At 48.5% G+C, this 14,601-nt stretch overlaps 1 protein-coding gene across 1 annotated transcript in view; it reads left to right on the top strand.

Annotated features, from left to right (window-relative positions):
- Positions 1-14,601, top strand: part of TLN2 (talin 2) — a 401,255-nt gene that overhangs the window by 359,087 nt on the left and 27,567 nt on the right. The window contains exons 50-53 of the mRNA XM_054565330.1: positions 1,274-1,399; positions 1,598-1,714; positions 3,089-3,274; positions 7,429-7,536. Of these exons, the coding sequence (XP_054421305.1) occupies positions 1,274-1,399; positions 1,598-1,714; positions 3,089-3,274; positions 7,429-7,536 (537 nt within the window). The remainder of the gene's footprint in view (positions 1-1,273; positions 1,400-1,597; positions 1,715-3,088; positions 3,275-7,428; positions 7,537-14,601) is intronic.

Genomic DNA, 14,601 nt, shown 5'->3' with positions numbered 1-14,601 from the left:
GGCGGAGCTGGCCTGCCGGTCCTAACTGGGAGCCAGAGCCATAGAGCACATCACATAGTGCAGAGGTTAAAACCGTGCCCTGGGGGTCACACTGACCAGAGTTCAAATCCCAGCTCTCTCACTCGCAAGCCCTGGGAGTGTGGGCACCCGCACTTGAAGTGGCAGTAGTGAGGGTTTGATAAGGGAATATGTGTATTTCGTGTGGCTCAGCCCCCTGGAACGCCACCCTCAATGAAGTGGAGGCATTGTTAACTATTGGAGTAGGAGTTGTTACGGTAGCAACTGGACCTAGAAGAGTTCAATGTAATGCCCTATGTCACATAATCCCTGAGTATGGCTGGTGCTTCAGAGTCCAAGTCAAGCACAGTGATAGATAGTCTGTGTTCAGTTAGAAGAGTGAAGATTCTGTATCATATCCAGTGTTATATGGGCACACATCGGTGTGTGCATTCATTCCGCAAGCCTTTCCTGAGTGCACGCTGACATGCCAGGCCCTGTTCTGAGTGTGAAACACACACACAGGAGTCCTGGCCCTCCTGCATTTTACATCCACGTCAGGGGAAAAGGCAGACAGTGTTGAAAATGAATAGTAAAATAATCCACATGCCAATAAGTGCTGTAAATAAAACAGGGCAAGCTGACGGAACTGCAGTGTGTGGGGGTGGGCGGGGTTGGCAGGGGCTACAGTGACGGTGGTCCAGAAAGGTCTCTGAGGACGTGACATTTGAGCTGAATGATGAAAAGAGCCGGGTTCCAGACAGAACAGCAGGAGCGGAGGCCCTGAAGCAGGAATGAGTTGGGACCTTACTGGGGAAGAAAGAGCCACGTGCTGGTGGCATGTTGAGTGAGTGAGAGAACCCCAGGAACCAAAGCCGAAGATGCAAGTGGGTGGCCGTGGAGGCCTTGCATCCGGGCTATGAGGCTCGCGTTTTGTTCTCAGCATGTTTGGTCACCAGCTCAGAGCCCAGGTGAATGGTGCTGCCTCTTGGGTGTCTGCTTCGCCGCCTTCGTTCTTAGGCAGCTTGTCGGCAGGGCTGCCCTCTAGAGGGTGTTTAAACACGTCAAATATCAGCCTCAGGGAGTGTTCCAAAGTCTGGATAGTGAATCCTCATCCTGACTCCCGCATCAGAACCTCCAGGGGTGGCTCTCAGGATTCTGGGAGCTGCAGATTTGAGAGCTGCTGACCCCGAGACCCCCAGCCTGCCCTTAGGCCTTGTGTTCTTAGTGAAACCAGTACGTGAGGTACTCACCTGGGCTCCGTGCTCTCTTGCAGGTGGTATTGATCAACGCCATTAAAGATGTGGCCAAGGCCCTTTCAGACCTCATTGGTGCTACCAAGGGAGCTGCCAGCAAGCCCGCCGATGACCCCTCCATGTACCAGCTCAAGGGGGCTGCCAAGGTAGAGTGGAGCCCCAGCCAGGGGTGAGCACCCAGGGGGAGCGCTGGAGAGAGGAGCGCACACGAGACAGGAGAATGCACATCTGAGGTCCTTTCTCATAAGGAAAGGTGTTTTCGCTCATGGCATTAGATCTGGATCAAAAGGAGTAGGGATTAAGCCTCAGCATGCTGTTTCCTCTTGGCCTTTCTTCCTATGCAGGTGATGGTGACCAATGTCACCTCCCTTCTCAAGACTGTGAAGGCAGTGGAGGACGAGGCCACGCGGGGCACCCGGGCGCTGGAGGCCACAATCGAGTACATGAAGCAGGAGCTCACGGTGAGGAGCCAACAGTCACCTGTCTCGGGCACCTGTGTCCAACAGCTGACACCCCCCTTTTTTTTTGGGTGGTGGGGGGCCCGCCTGCAAAGGAGAAGCTAAGGAATGCAGGCGGTGACCTTAAGCACTGCCGCCTGGCACTTACCTGCTCACACCGGCTGGGGGTTTTCTACCAACGTCTGGACACATGTTCTGACAGAAGTGGGTGGGCAGTGGAAAAGAAGATTTGAAATTTGGAGTTCTCCTGGGAAATTGTAGGCATGTGATCAATCTAAGTATACCATTGATTCACAATTGACCCAGCCTGTGTTTCCATGGATGCAGGAGATTCCAAAGGAGCATGAGCCACGAGGGCCACGTTAGTGTGGAACGCTCTGAAAGTGTGGCCTTCCTTCCACTGCTGCATTCAGGGTGGCCCTGGGGCCTGGGGTCCTGCTTTAATAGCAGCTGTCCATTTTTAGGGGGATAGTGATGTTCGACAGTGGTTGGCCCATGACAAGGGTGCAGGCTGGATGTCCTTTGTGCCCCGTGGAAGTCCTCCCTGCTGCAGCGCGGCTGCCTAGGGCTGAACACGGGGCAGCCCCAACTGGTTCAGGAGTCCTCACATGCAGAGACAGATGCACGTTCAGCACACAAGCAGGGCACCAATCACTCGTGTCAGAGAAACAGGACAGATGACCTTGAAACATGAGTGGATGGCTTGACTGACAGGAAGAACTTTGAATTGGGATATTCACTTAACATGGTTAATTTATTTCACCTCCTCTACGGTGGGGGAGGGGGAGTGTGCACATGTATGTGTTGTTAAATAATTCACAGTGCCACTGTGGAATACTCTACATGAATGCCTCCGCACAATTGGGCAGTTATATTTGTAAGGCAGGCTAAGAATAGAAGAAACTGAATGTTTCGTTTCCCCAGCCCCATGCCCCTTTAAAGAGAGAGAGGTGAGTCCAGAGCGATGCATCCAGGTCAGTCCTGCCCTGAACCCAACATCAGGACTGCAGAATTTCCAGGAACTGCCGAAGCCCCAGCAGGAAGCCACAGAACCATCTTCCCGGGGATGGATGGATTACAAACATTGAGTATCCATCTTTGCAGACAAACGGGTTAATGCTGTAGGTTTGGCTCTCTCACCTCATTGTCCTCGTGAATACCGAGTATAGGTGGGCAAGCCTTATCCATGCTAGAATCTTGAAAGCCAGAATAATATTACTGTACTCAAATTAAATTTCTCATTTCCTGCCTGTTGACACTTTCTTCCTGTCGCTGGTTCAGTTTTCAGACACTGAGCTGCAGCCCGGTTGGAGAAGAATAAATTATTTTTGTCCTTCCCTTTTTGATTTTCTCAACTCTTCTATTTCTGACTTTCAGGTGTTTCAGTCAAAAGAGGTACCTGAAAAGACATCATCACCTGAAGAATCAATAAGGATGACGAAAGGCATCACCATGGCAACAGCCAAAGCCGTGGCAGCTGGGAACTCGTGTAGACAGGAGGACGTGATCGCCACCGCCAATCTGAGCCGGAAAGCCGTGTCAGATATGTTGACGGCTTGCAAGGTAAAGGCCCTGGCGTTGTTTTGGATGGATGGATAGTTCTCTGTCACGATTAAGTGGTTTGGATTAGTCTGGAGAAAGGGAAGGGTGGGGATGTGCAAGACAGGAGCAGCTCAGTACCTTGAACTATATAATAAAATGCATGCAGAGGGCGTGTGCACATCAGCGCATGGGAGTGACTCTGGAAGGTAGCTCTGGGTTTGAGAGGGGGTGGAGTCGCCCTGCCGACTTAGCCCGCTCGCTTTTCCTCTCAGTTCTGCCTTAACAGGCCAGACACCTTGTCACAGAGAGTGTAGTGCAGGCCACTCAGACAGCAGTGAAGAGGGACAGTGGCCTTTTGTTCCAGGCCCTCCCGATGAAAACTGCATCCCTCATCTGCCTGCACTGTTCCTGCCTCCGGAGGTCATCCACTCTGCGCTAGGCGGGGTGCTGCCACGACTGGGCAAGGAAGCAAGTTAGAGGAACAGAACAGAACATCAGGGAAACGCCTTTTTGCTCTCTGTGCCAGAGGTTTTAGAGAAAGTCTTCTGATTCTGACTTAGATAGATGACCAGGGCAGCCGCCTGGAGCCCATGCTTGGGGAGGGAGCTGGGGAGATCTTTAGGACCTTCCGTTTATTTTTTTCTGTTAAGAAAGTGACCTGTAATAGCCCTCTACCCGCCGCACCCCTTGAGCACCCCCAGGCCTTAACCCTTCTAGGGACAGCCTTGCCCCAAGGACTCTGACATGTGCTCAGTGATTGACTGATGACCCTGCCGTGGTGAGCAGGTGGGACTGAACCACAGAAGATGAAAACTGGCTACTGTAGCTACTGCAGCTTGGGGTCTGAGGGAATAGGGCCACTCCCCGCGGCGAAGTGAGTTCCGGGCGCCGCTGGAGGTTTCTCAGGGGTTCCTCAGAAGGGGCCGGGTGAGCTGGAGGTGGGTGTGCCAGGGCCTGGTGTGGGAAAGAGCGTCAGTTACTGTTCTCCTGAGTGTGGCGGGGGGCGGGGGCGGTGGAAGGTGGGGAGAAGAGGGAGGCAAAGTCTAGAGGACCACTTTCCTGAGGGACCTTGTATTCTGGACCAGGGAGTTTAAACTCTCTCCTGAGGCCGCAAGTATATTCCATTTTGATGGGCTTCATGGAATCTGCCTTCCAGAAGTGATGACTGCCAAAGGGATTATAGTCTCAATCAGAGGACACTACTTGCCTAGCGAAGTGTGGCCCGAGTGCCACCAGGGTGTGCTTGCAGGGCAGGCCACAGCGCTGGACGGGTTGTCGTGTATATTCTCATTTGATCCCAGGTGGGCAGGGCAAGGGGAATTATGCTCATTTGACGGATGATGAAACAGGCTTGGAGGGACTGAGTGGCACCACCGAGGTCCCGCAGCTATTTACTTTCAGAACCGGAGCTGAAGCCCGGTCTCCTGAGTTCACAGCCAGGCTGTTTCTGCCGCCGGCCTCCCCGTCATAACTCTCAATCAAGGTCACAGTGGTCGAGGAGTGACAGGAACTTGTCTCCATGTTACAGGCATGAAACGAAAAGGGAACGTTAAAAAGGAAAAAATGATTAAGATATAAATGACAAGCAGCTCCGGTTTTCAAGTCTCTCAATACACACTCCCCGTTTGCAGGGGAGGAAGCTAAGCATGAAAGGGCAGGTGCCACTGGCCCAGACTCAGCTCCTCTCTGTTCTCTGGCCCCTGGATCAGGTCACCCTGATTTTGCAGGACGAAATAAGAGCCAGCGCCTCACAAGCCTAAGCCAGACGATGACAAGCCTCACTGCTGAGCCCTGAGACTCCTGAGGATTAATTCAGCAGACTGACGTTTACATTGCCTTTGGTCTCCTGTGTTTCACCCCTTTGCAGAAAGGAAATGAGGTGCATGCAATAGGGAATGTATAGAATCCCAGAGATGTTGAATGGATTATCAAGAAGGAACCCTTATGCTAGGCAGAGGGCCTGGTTGCCATATGGGGCTGAGCAGGGTAGCCGGGGCAGAAATGGAAGGGCAGTAAATTATATACTGGCTCATTTTATCAGAGGAAGGATTACACTAATCCCTTAGGCATTAAGGAGATGAGGCCTTCCCTACACCCTAAATTAATTCTAGTGTCTTGTTTTCTGGTCTCCCATGGACATGGGTTTACAGTAGATACAGTTTTATATCTACTATTACAATTAACATTAGTGGCTGTTTCTATTGGCTATGTTGCTAAGTCATTATAACTGACTTTAGTAAGCACAAAATACCCTGTTAAGGAATACAATCTTTCCCCTATTTATATGTATTCAGGTTGTCTGCACTTTTTTTTTTTTCTTATCAGAAACTTAAACGGAGGAACATCTTTGAGCATATCTGTTTTTTCTGTTTTGGATTATTTCCTTAAGTAAGACTCCCAGAAGTTACAATTTTGTGGGTCAAATAGTACAACTTTATTTTATTTTATTTTATTTTACTTAAAAAAAATTTGTATTGATTGATTTGAGAGAGAGAGGAAAGGAGAGAGATCAAGAGAGAGACATCGGTTTGTTGTTCCACTTATTTATGAATTCATAGGTTGACACCGGTATGTGCCCTGACCAGGGATTGAACCCAGAACCTTGGCATATTGGGATCACACTTTAACCAACGGAACTACCCAGCCAGGGTGACATTATAATTACTGCCAGACTGCTCTCCTAGTGTCCTACCAAGGTACAGAGCTACGAGCACTGGACAGGAGCACCTCATCCTCAGTTCTAACACAGCTCTAAATGAGGGTCTGGCGTGTTAGCCACTGGGGGTGATGTTGAGTAGCACCATTGTCTGTGTCTCCCCCAAGTAGTGTCTCACCGAAGTGGACGGGCTTTGTCCTCACACTTGGACACATGGGATCAAGGACGAGTACAGTGTAGTGCTGGTGAAGAACATGGCTCTTACACAAGTTAAGCAGTGTTTACGAGCATGGCATGGCTCCTCCCTTTCAGGCCTGTCAGTCCTGAAGTGAGTTAAACCAGACTGTGGCCACTGGAACTATCTCCACTTTTTCCAAGGAGGTTGGTGGGAAGGGGTCAGGCATTGGGAGAGCCCACAGGTATTCCCACCAGCACCCCCGAGTCCTAGGGAGAGGGGCTTGACTGAAAGAAATGCAGAGCCTGGCCACTATTCCCCATCCGTCTTGACCTTTTCCCTTAATTTGCGATTCCTGAGTGTCCTGATTTGTGACTTATTGGCAGTTTTCTATGTATTCTTATAAGCCCCCTCCATTTCTTTCCAGAGTGAGGCTGTGCAAGGAAGAAAGTTTAAATGGGTAGGATTGCCAGATTTAGCAAATTAAAAATAGGGCATCCCATACTTACATTAAAATTTTTTCATTATTTTTCCAACACTCAAATTCAACTGGGCATTCCTTAGTTAATGTAGCAAACCACATGAGCGGGTATGCCATCTGAAATGATATATTTGTGAATGACTCAACTTGGCAGGTCACAAGGGCAAGGGGAAAAAAAATGGCAAAATGCTGCATTAATCATACTTCCTGGTTTGCTTATCTGGACATATATAATGTGCAGCCCCGCTGAGGGAACTGGGCAACTCGCTGTCTGAAGGCTCCCAGGAGCCAGAGGGCCCTGGTTGGAGACTCACTGTGGCCCCAGCGTGCTCAGGTCACGGAGCGAGGACCCGGGTGTGATTAGCCTGTGAACCAAGAGGAGTCTTTAGGGCTTCCCACGTTCCGCAGGAGAGGCACGCTGACCCTGGGACAGCACGTCTCCTGCTGTGAGCTTTAATCATGAATCTTTCCTGAACTTCTCGGTGTCTGTGGGATTTCTTACATGTCAATAAAAGGTGCAATGGGGGCAGGGAGAGAAAGGAAAAAGGAAGATAAGAGAGACCAGAGTCACTTAGCTTTTGTCTGGCTCCAAAGCACTAAAAATGTCAAGACACAAACTTGGACAGAGCCTGCTGTGGAGATGGGAGTAGCAGGGGGAGGTGGAGGAGGACCACTTCCCCTCTCCAGGGGGCAGGGAAGGTTTCTCAGAGGTCACTGAGGCAAGGCAGAGGGAGTTCCAGAATTGAGGGTTCAGGGCTACACAACACTGCTCGGCTGGTGACCCCCGCTTCTCCTGGCCCCTTAGTCCACTCACCAGCTGTCTCTTCTTGTTTTAAGATGTCAATGTTTCTTTCTCTCTCCAGCAAGCATCCTTCCACCCTGATGTCAGCGAGGAGGTACGCGCAAGAGCCTTGCGGTACGGGACAGAGTGCACCCTCAGCTACCTGGACCTTCTCGAGCACGTTTTGGTGGTGAGCAGGGGTGTGGCAGGGGCTGGGAAAGAGTCCATCCTTTCCTCGGGAAAACCCTGCTTAGAGCACTTTCAGGCTCCACGTGCACGGCCGGGGCTGGATTGAGAGGGAGCCCGCCGCATTGCACTGCCCAGGCACACTAGATACGAGCTTTGTCTGGGGGAAGCTGCAGTTAGGATCCAGAAGAGCCTGGCTGTCCCATCACACCAAAGAGGCAAAACTAGCGTGGCAGAGTTGGAGACAAAGCAGGTGGGACAGGCAGAGCCACCAATGAAAAAGTGCCTGGAGGTCCTATTAGGAAGACCCAGTCCATCCTGCGAGTACAGAGGAGGCTCCTGCAAGAGCCACGCCAGCCTCCATGACAAATTAGAAAAAATATCACCAGTGCTACAGATGACGGACGAGGCTCTCTTGACTTTCTCTCGTCTTTGAACGAATGGCTTCCGCCACAGTAAGAACGACACTTCTCCCAGCCAGGAGCGCCTGCGTGGTCCTGGGTTAAGAAGGCTGGAACAGAAGACGCTCCCTGGGATGTGGGGGCTGTGGTTGGCAGATGGCACACAGGGGAGCCTCAGGCTTGCACCAACTCCAGTTCCTAGGTGGTTTGGCTCCCCCAACACCCTAAGGGCCAAACCATGGGGAACCAGAAAGTTTGTGTGTTGTGTTCCCAGGAGCCACGTTTGGAACTGCGGGAGGTCTGGGGAAGCAAAGGCCTTATCAGGCAGAGTGCTCAGCTTCCTTTGGGAGATGGGAAGGTCCCACAGACATAGTACCTCATTGGCATTGACCAGCAAATTCCAGGCTACTTAAGGTTGCGTTCCTGGAGAGGGTTGTAACTGCAATCAGATCAGGTGTTAAGCCTTGGTCTTTAGCACAAATGGCCCGATTTTGGGCCTGTTTTGGATTTTTTCTTTAACATTCCCTTCCTTTTGAACAGACTCTCAGCTTGACTGAGAGATCAGGTCAAAATGTAAGGCATTAATGCCACACTCTCTGGTTCCTACAGCTTTTACTGAGCCCCCGTGTGACATTCACAGGTCATGATATTTTTGCTCAATCCCTGTGATACCCACAGGTCACATCCAGGTTCACTGTCTTTAAGGCAATCATTCCCTTTGTTCCTTTTCTGATAATCCAGTCGTGAGTAGATCATTTGCTTGGTGGTTAGTGGCTGCACACATGCATTTAAAGCTTTTGAGAAAATGCAATGTGCCAGAGAAATTGTAGTAAATATAAACTGGATAATATCGAATGCTTGGAATGCACTTTGGAGCCTTTGCCCCCCAGATCCAAACCAGTCAAAATCAAATAAGTGGAAGAAATACCCTCTTGAGGTGGGGGGGGGTCACCTGTTTAAGCCAAGTGGCTTGGTTAGTGATCTTATAACCATGTAACTGAGCTCCCGTTTCCCTAGAAGCGCTAATCCCAGTGCAGCAGGTGGTGCTTGACCACAGCATAGATGCCTTGCTTGGCTAAAGCATTATCTGGGGTTCTTTTGTTGTCAAGAGCAACCCTGACAGAAACTCTAAGGATTTTTGCTGGCAGTGTTTTCAGAGCAAAGGAGAGGTTCTTGATTATAGCTTTATTTTTATTTATTTTGAACTATGGAAGTAGGGACCTGCCAAAGGAAGTGAATTCTGAATCATGAAAAACTTTGTGGTAGGTCCTTTCTAACTTGACAATGTAAACTCAGGGGATTTGACCAATGAAGGTATCTGTGTGTGTTTGTGAACAGTTAGATAAGCAAAGAGGCATTGCCTGGTTATGTGCCAGCCATCTGGGAGAATGATAGCCACCACATACAAAATCTTGTCAGGCATTAGCCACTTCCACTACAGTGGCACTCTTAATGGCCAGATTGGAGTTTTGGGTGACAAGTCCTGAGTGTGAAGGATAACCCCCTGCCCCTACCTTAGCACTGGCCTGGAAGATATGGATGATGGCATTATCTTCCCAGGCCAGTGCGAAGGTAAAGGAAAGAGAAAAGAAGAACGGGTTTCATGTTTAGTTAAAGTATGAAGTCTTGATCCACGTCTTGGGTGGAAGCAGCCTGCGTTGATGTCAGCTATTTCTCTTCCTCGTCGATTTGAATCATAGGTCTCCAGGGTCTGTCCAGGACCAGGTGGCAGGTGGAGCCTTCTCTAGCAGTGTGTCCATAGCTCAGCGCCTTGTCATTGTTGGGCAGTGTCAGTGGTCAGGAGTACTTGGTAAGATCCCTTTCAGCGGGGGGGGAGGGCCGTCTCCCTCCGATGATGCTTGGCTAACAGGACCCTTTAAAATGGGACCTGCGAAAACTTCTTTAACCTATTGCTGATAGGTTGGAGCATAAGACGTTAGAAACCTAACCATAGCTGGTCATACTAGCGTGAGACAGCAAGGGATCAACAGAAGGTTGTACACCAACAGGCACTGGTCTGCTGGTGACTATCTTGCGTGAAGTGAGTTTGTTTCCCAAAGGAGGCACCGTCAACAGTCAGCAAGACCAAAGGCCATAGCTTTGGCCAGGGGAGTCTGGTAATTTCAGCAAGTTTAGAGGTTTTCAACTGAGGATCCCATTAATTTTTTCTACCTTGCCTGATGACCAAAGGTGAGGACAGTGATAATTCTGAGAACTTTGCAAGTCTTTCCCGTCAAGGCTCATGTGATTTGCCCAGTGAAGTGGGTGCCTAGAGCACAGGAAATTGTGAAAGGAATACCCTATGTGGGAAACACATTTTCTAACCATTCCTTTGCCACTGTGAGGGCCTCAGCCTGGCAACAGCGGAGGGCTTCGACCCATTGGGAAAACGTACGTACAACAATGAGAGGGTTCGGGAGGTCGCAAGGGAGCAGGTCTGAGGCCTCTGGGGACAAAAATAATTTTCCCAGGATTATGGACCTGGCTGGCCAGACATTGCTGGTAGAATGTTAGTGCAAATTTATAGAAGTCTCTTCATCAATGTTTATTCATAATTTGAGTCCTCTTAAATGCACTATGGTGGATAAAGGAATGCAAAAGCTGAAAAGTGGGGTTCTCCAGGGAACCTCAAAGAACCAAGTGGCCTTCTTGGGTTTCCCATAGCCTTGACCGTGTGTTTAATTTACAGCCATTGTTTATGCACCTTAATTTCTCTGATTCAGGAGTAAAGTTTGCCATGTTAAAGACATCAAGATGGCAAAAGTAGGGCAATAAGAGGTCATTTTTCAAAGAAGCAGCATGGACTTCATCCACACGTGCCACGATCTCTAGGTCCTAGCATTGCTGCCTTTGCAGGACAGTCAGCTGGGGTCCCCCCACTACTCAGGGTCAGTCCTTTCAGTGTGAGCTTCAGTTTTTATGACAGAAGATAAAAGAAGAGCAGTAAGAAGATCGTTTATTTGTTGCCCATTTTTGATTGGGGTCCCAGAGGACTAAGGAAGCCCGTTTGTTTCCATAATGTCCCTAACCCGCGGACCCCAGAGGTATAATGACTATCTGAATAAAGATTTAGTTTGTCCTGCTTGGGTGAAGACATGGAGCTGTGCCTGTTGGTCTGTTTTCTTGTGGGAGGTTTCCCACAAGAAAACATATCGGATAGAGGTGGCATAGCCAGCTTGAAAATTGCCTTTCCATCTCTGTAGTGTGACCCATCAACAAACAAGATTAGATCAGAATTAGTTAAAAGGGTATCTCTTAAATGAGGACTCAGCATCACAACATGGGATATTATCACCTCATCATAAGGCTTACCTTCATCAGTTAGAGGGAGTAACAGCAGGATTAAGGATGTTCCCCTGTTTAAGATGGTGAAATGTTTGAGGCGGTGAAAGCAGAAGGATCTCACAGCAAGTTAGTCTACTTGCAGAGAAGTGTCGAGTTGGTTCAGAGTTACGATGACTGGATAGTGTATAAAGTTTGCAAATAAACATCACTTCCCAGGGTTGAATCTGCTGAGGCTTCCATGACTTTGCAGCAGCAGCTCTAGCCCTGAGACAGCTGGGCTAGACACAAGCACCAGAATCAGGCTATCTATGCTGTAATAGACAAAAGGCCTTTGTTTATTACCGTGTTATTGTGTGAGCATTCCCAGGGCTTGAATCTTCCCTTCATGCACAAGTGAAGTGAAAGGTTTTGAAAAGTAAGATAGCCCTAAGGCAGGCGGTTCTTGTCGTGCTTGTTGTAGCTTTACGTAAACCTGCTCATGTATACCTTCCCGGAGAAGGGGGAGGAATTTTAGTAAATTCATAGTGTGGGAAAGTAATAGAGAATAATTCAGAACCCATAGTCCACAGTAACTAGTCAAGCCTAGAAATCCACACAGCTACTGCTTAGTTGTGGGTCTAGGAAATTCCTGGCTTAGTTTAATTCTTCTTGGAGACAGCTGAATTCCTTCAGCACTTAGATCATGACCTAGGTAATGAATACTGTCTAAAGATAATTGTAATTTTTCCGTAGAGACTTTGTGTCCTTTTGCAGCTAACTGTTGCAGCAAATAAATGGAATCTTTCTTGGACACTTCTTTGTTCCCTGAGCACAGCAAGAGGTCATCTGCACATTGTAAAAGGGTCAATTTCCCCAGGGAACCGGAGCGTATTTAAATCTTGGTGAAATGCTTGGGAAAAATAAGAAGGGGCCTCTGAGCCCCTGAGGCATGACTGTCCAGGTATATTGTCACTTGTCCCATGTAAAGGCAGGTAGATGTTGACTGTTGGGGTCCACAGGGATGCTGTAAGGGCTGAGCAAAGGCCTACAACAGTCAACTATTTAGAGTCCGGAGGAACTCGTGACAACAGAGTGTTCGGGTTTGGAACTGGGGAACGAGGAAATAACTATGTTAGTAAGAGCTCTCAGATCCGGGACAGATCACGACGCTCGTCCTATACTCAGCATGGAGAATGAAGCCTCTGGCAATTAGGTCTTCTGCTCTGGGTGCGAGGCCTCAGGCTTTAAATGTCAGTTTTGCCCTGGCTGGTGTGGCTTAGTTGGTTGGTGTGTCATCGCATAACCAAAAGGTTGTGGGTTTGATTACCTGACAGGGCACATACCTAGATGCCCAATCCAGGTACATGCAATCCCCAGTCCGGGCTCTAGAGGAGGCAACCAATCGATGTTTCTTTCTCTCCCTTCCTCTCTTCCTTCTTTTCTCTCTCAAAGCAATGAAAAAAAAAAAAAAAATCCCCAAGTGAGGATTTTAAAAAATGTCAGTTTTAATGGTAGCCCACAGATTTCCAGGCACTTCACTTAAATTAGGGGAGCTTTGTTGGAATTCTTCCTCCTCTATGTCAAGGAGAGATGGTCAGGAACATAAAAGATCAAATTCAGGCTGGTCAGGAAATTCTAAGAAAGGTCTCCATTTGAAACAACATGTGTTAGCCCTTCCAATTTAGAGAGGACCTATCTGCCTACCAGACTGGCTGGAGCTGTGTCACAGAGAGAAAAGGAATGTTTTTCAGTGAGAAGTCACAAAGTCATTTGTACTCAAGATAAAAATTCTCCCTAAACTTTATTAGATGCCCCCACTGCGGAAACTTCCTTTCTATGCTAAGGAGGGTTTTTTTGTGCAGTGAGGGTGGGGTTTAAAGTGGAAAGCATAGCTCTAGCGATTTTAGTTTCCACTCGGCTGTTCCAGGAAAGCACAGCAAGTGCTCACTTAACATTGCCAGTTCGCTCGTGGAAGCTGCAACTTTATGCAGAAAGACTTAAAATGAAACCAGTTGTATCATAGGCTAAGTGATATAAATAAGGGTTAAGTTCCTACTGTGTGTTTGTGGTCCTAAATGTCACACTTCTAAATAAGACCCCAAACACTTCTAATATTAAACATCAAAATAAATGTAAGCTATATATACCTTTAGGAATGGTTCATAAAAACAGATAATTCTTTTTTCAACCTGTTTATTCCAGTTCAGGGTCACAGATGGCTCAGCAGCTCAGGGTGCAAGGTGGAAAGCAACCCTGGACATGACGCCCTTCCATGACAAAGCCACTCACAGCCACACTCACTCAGACTGGGACTTTGTACCCACCACATAGACGCAGCAGTTCACCTCACGTGCACATCTCTGGGGTGTGGGAGGAAACCGGACCACCCAGAGAAAACCCACGCAGACACGGGAAGAACATGCCAACTCCACACAGACAGTGGCCTCGGCTGGGAATCCATCTTGTTTCCTTCAAGGCTATAATAAAATGATGTTATTCGAGGACCTGCTGTACGGGTGCTGGCTTGCCGGGGAGCCCCTCAGGGCCCCGTCAGCTGTGCGGGGGGCCCCTATGGGGGAATCCTTGGAGGTAGATATGGGGACATTTATATGAGTTGATGTTGAAAAGTTTACATCCGGCCTTTGAGGACAGTCTCTTTTCCAGTGTTCCAGTTTATTACAATTGCGACATCAATTTCTGGGCCAGTGTTTGACGATGGATCCCTAGTGGAGTGCAATTTGAGAGTCCCAGGTATTATTCTGGGTCTCTGGACTTGGAGCTGTTGTAGCGGTAAAGCTAATAGTTTGATGGATTTTCATCTTCCATCTTGCTCCAGGGTCCGTTCAAAATGCTCAGCTATAGTCATGAGTTCAGTTAGGTCTCTGTCCTCCCATCCTATTTTCTGCCTTTTATCAGTCCACTCATCTCAGTGGATAATCTATTTACCAAGAGGGCAGCTAGTGCAGGTTGAGTACTTATCATATGGAGCCTGAAAAACCATAGGAAGAGGGCTTCCAAGCAGGCTTTAAAGCCTGCCACAGATTCCTCTCTCTTTTGTTTGCATGTTAGAATAATACATCAATCAGTATGGGCAGGGAAGACTCTAGGAAGGACTTAGGAAAGTTCAGTTGCTATTTTGCAAACTCTTTCTGGTCAAGGATTTTGAATATCATCCGCAGGGATTGCTGCTTTGCTACCTGTATTCATTTTTGGGCTTCATCACTTCCTACCATCATGTACACAAGCTGAGAAAAATCTGGCAATTTACTGAGAAATTTAGAGTTGTTAGCAGGGCCTGTTAGCAGGGCCTGTGGCCCTGGACTGCCGGATCTCTTATTCAATAGATTCGTTTTCTGTTATGAATTCTTCCCTTCAGAGACACAGGACTCTTAAACCTTACATGC

The sequence above is a fragment of the Pteronotus mesoamericanus genome, unplaced genomic scaffold (genome assembly GCF_021234165.1).
Source record: "Pteronotus mesoamericanus isolate MK-2021 breed Mesoamerican mustached bat unplaced genomic scaffold, CSHL_Meso_final contig_164, whole genome shotgun sequence".
Taxonomy (NCBI): Eukaryota; Metazoa; Chordata; class Mammalia; order Chiroptera; family Mormoopidae; genus Pteronotus; species Pteronotus mesoamericanus.
The sequence above is the reverse complement of the archived record's forward strand: the minus strand, read 5'-3'. Positions and strand labels throughout refer to the sequence as shown.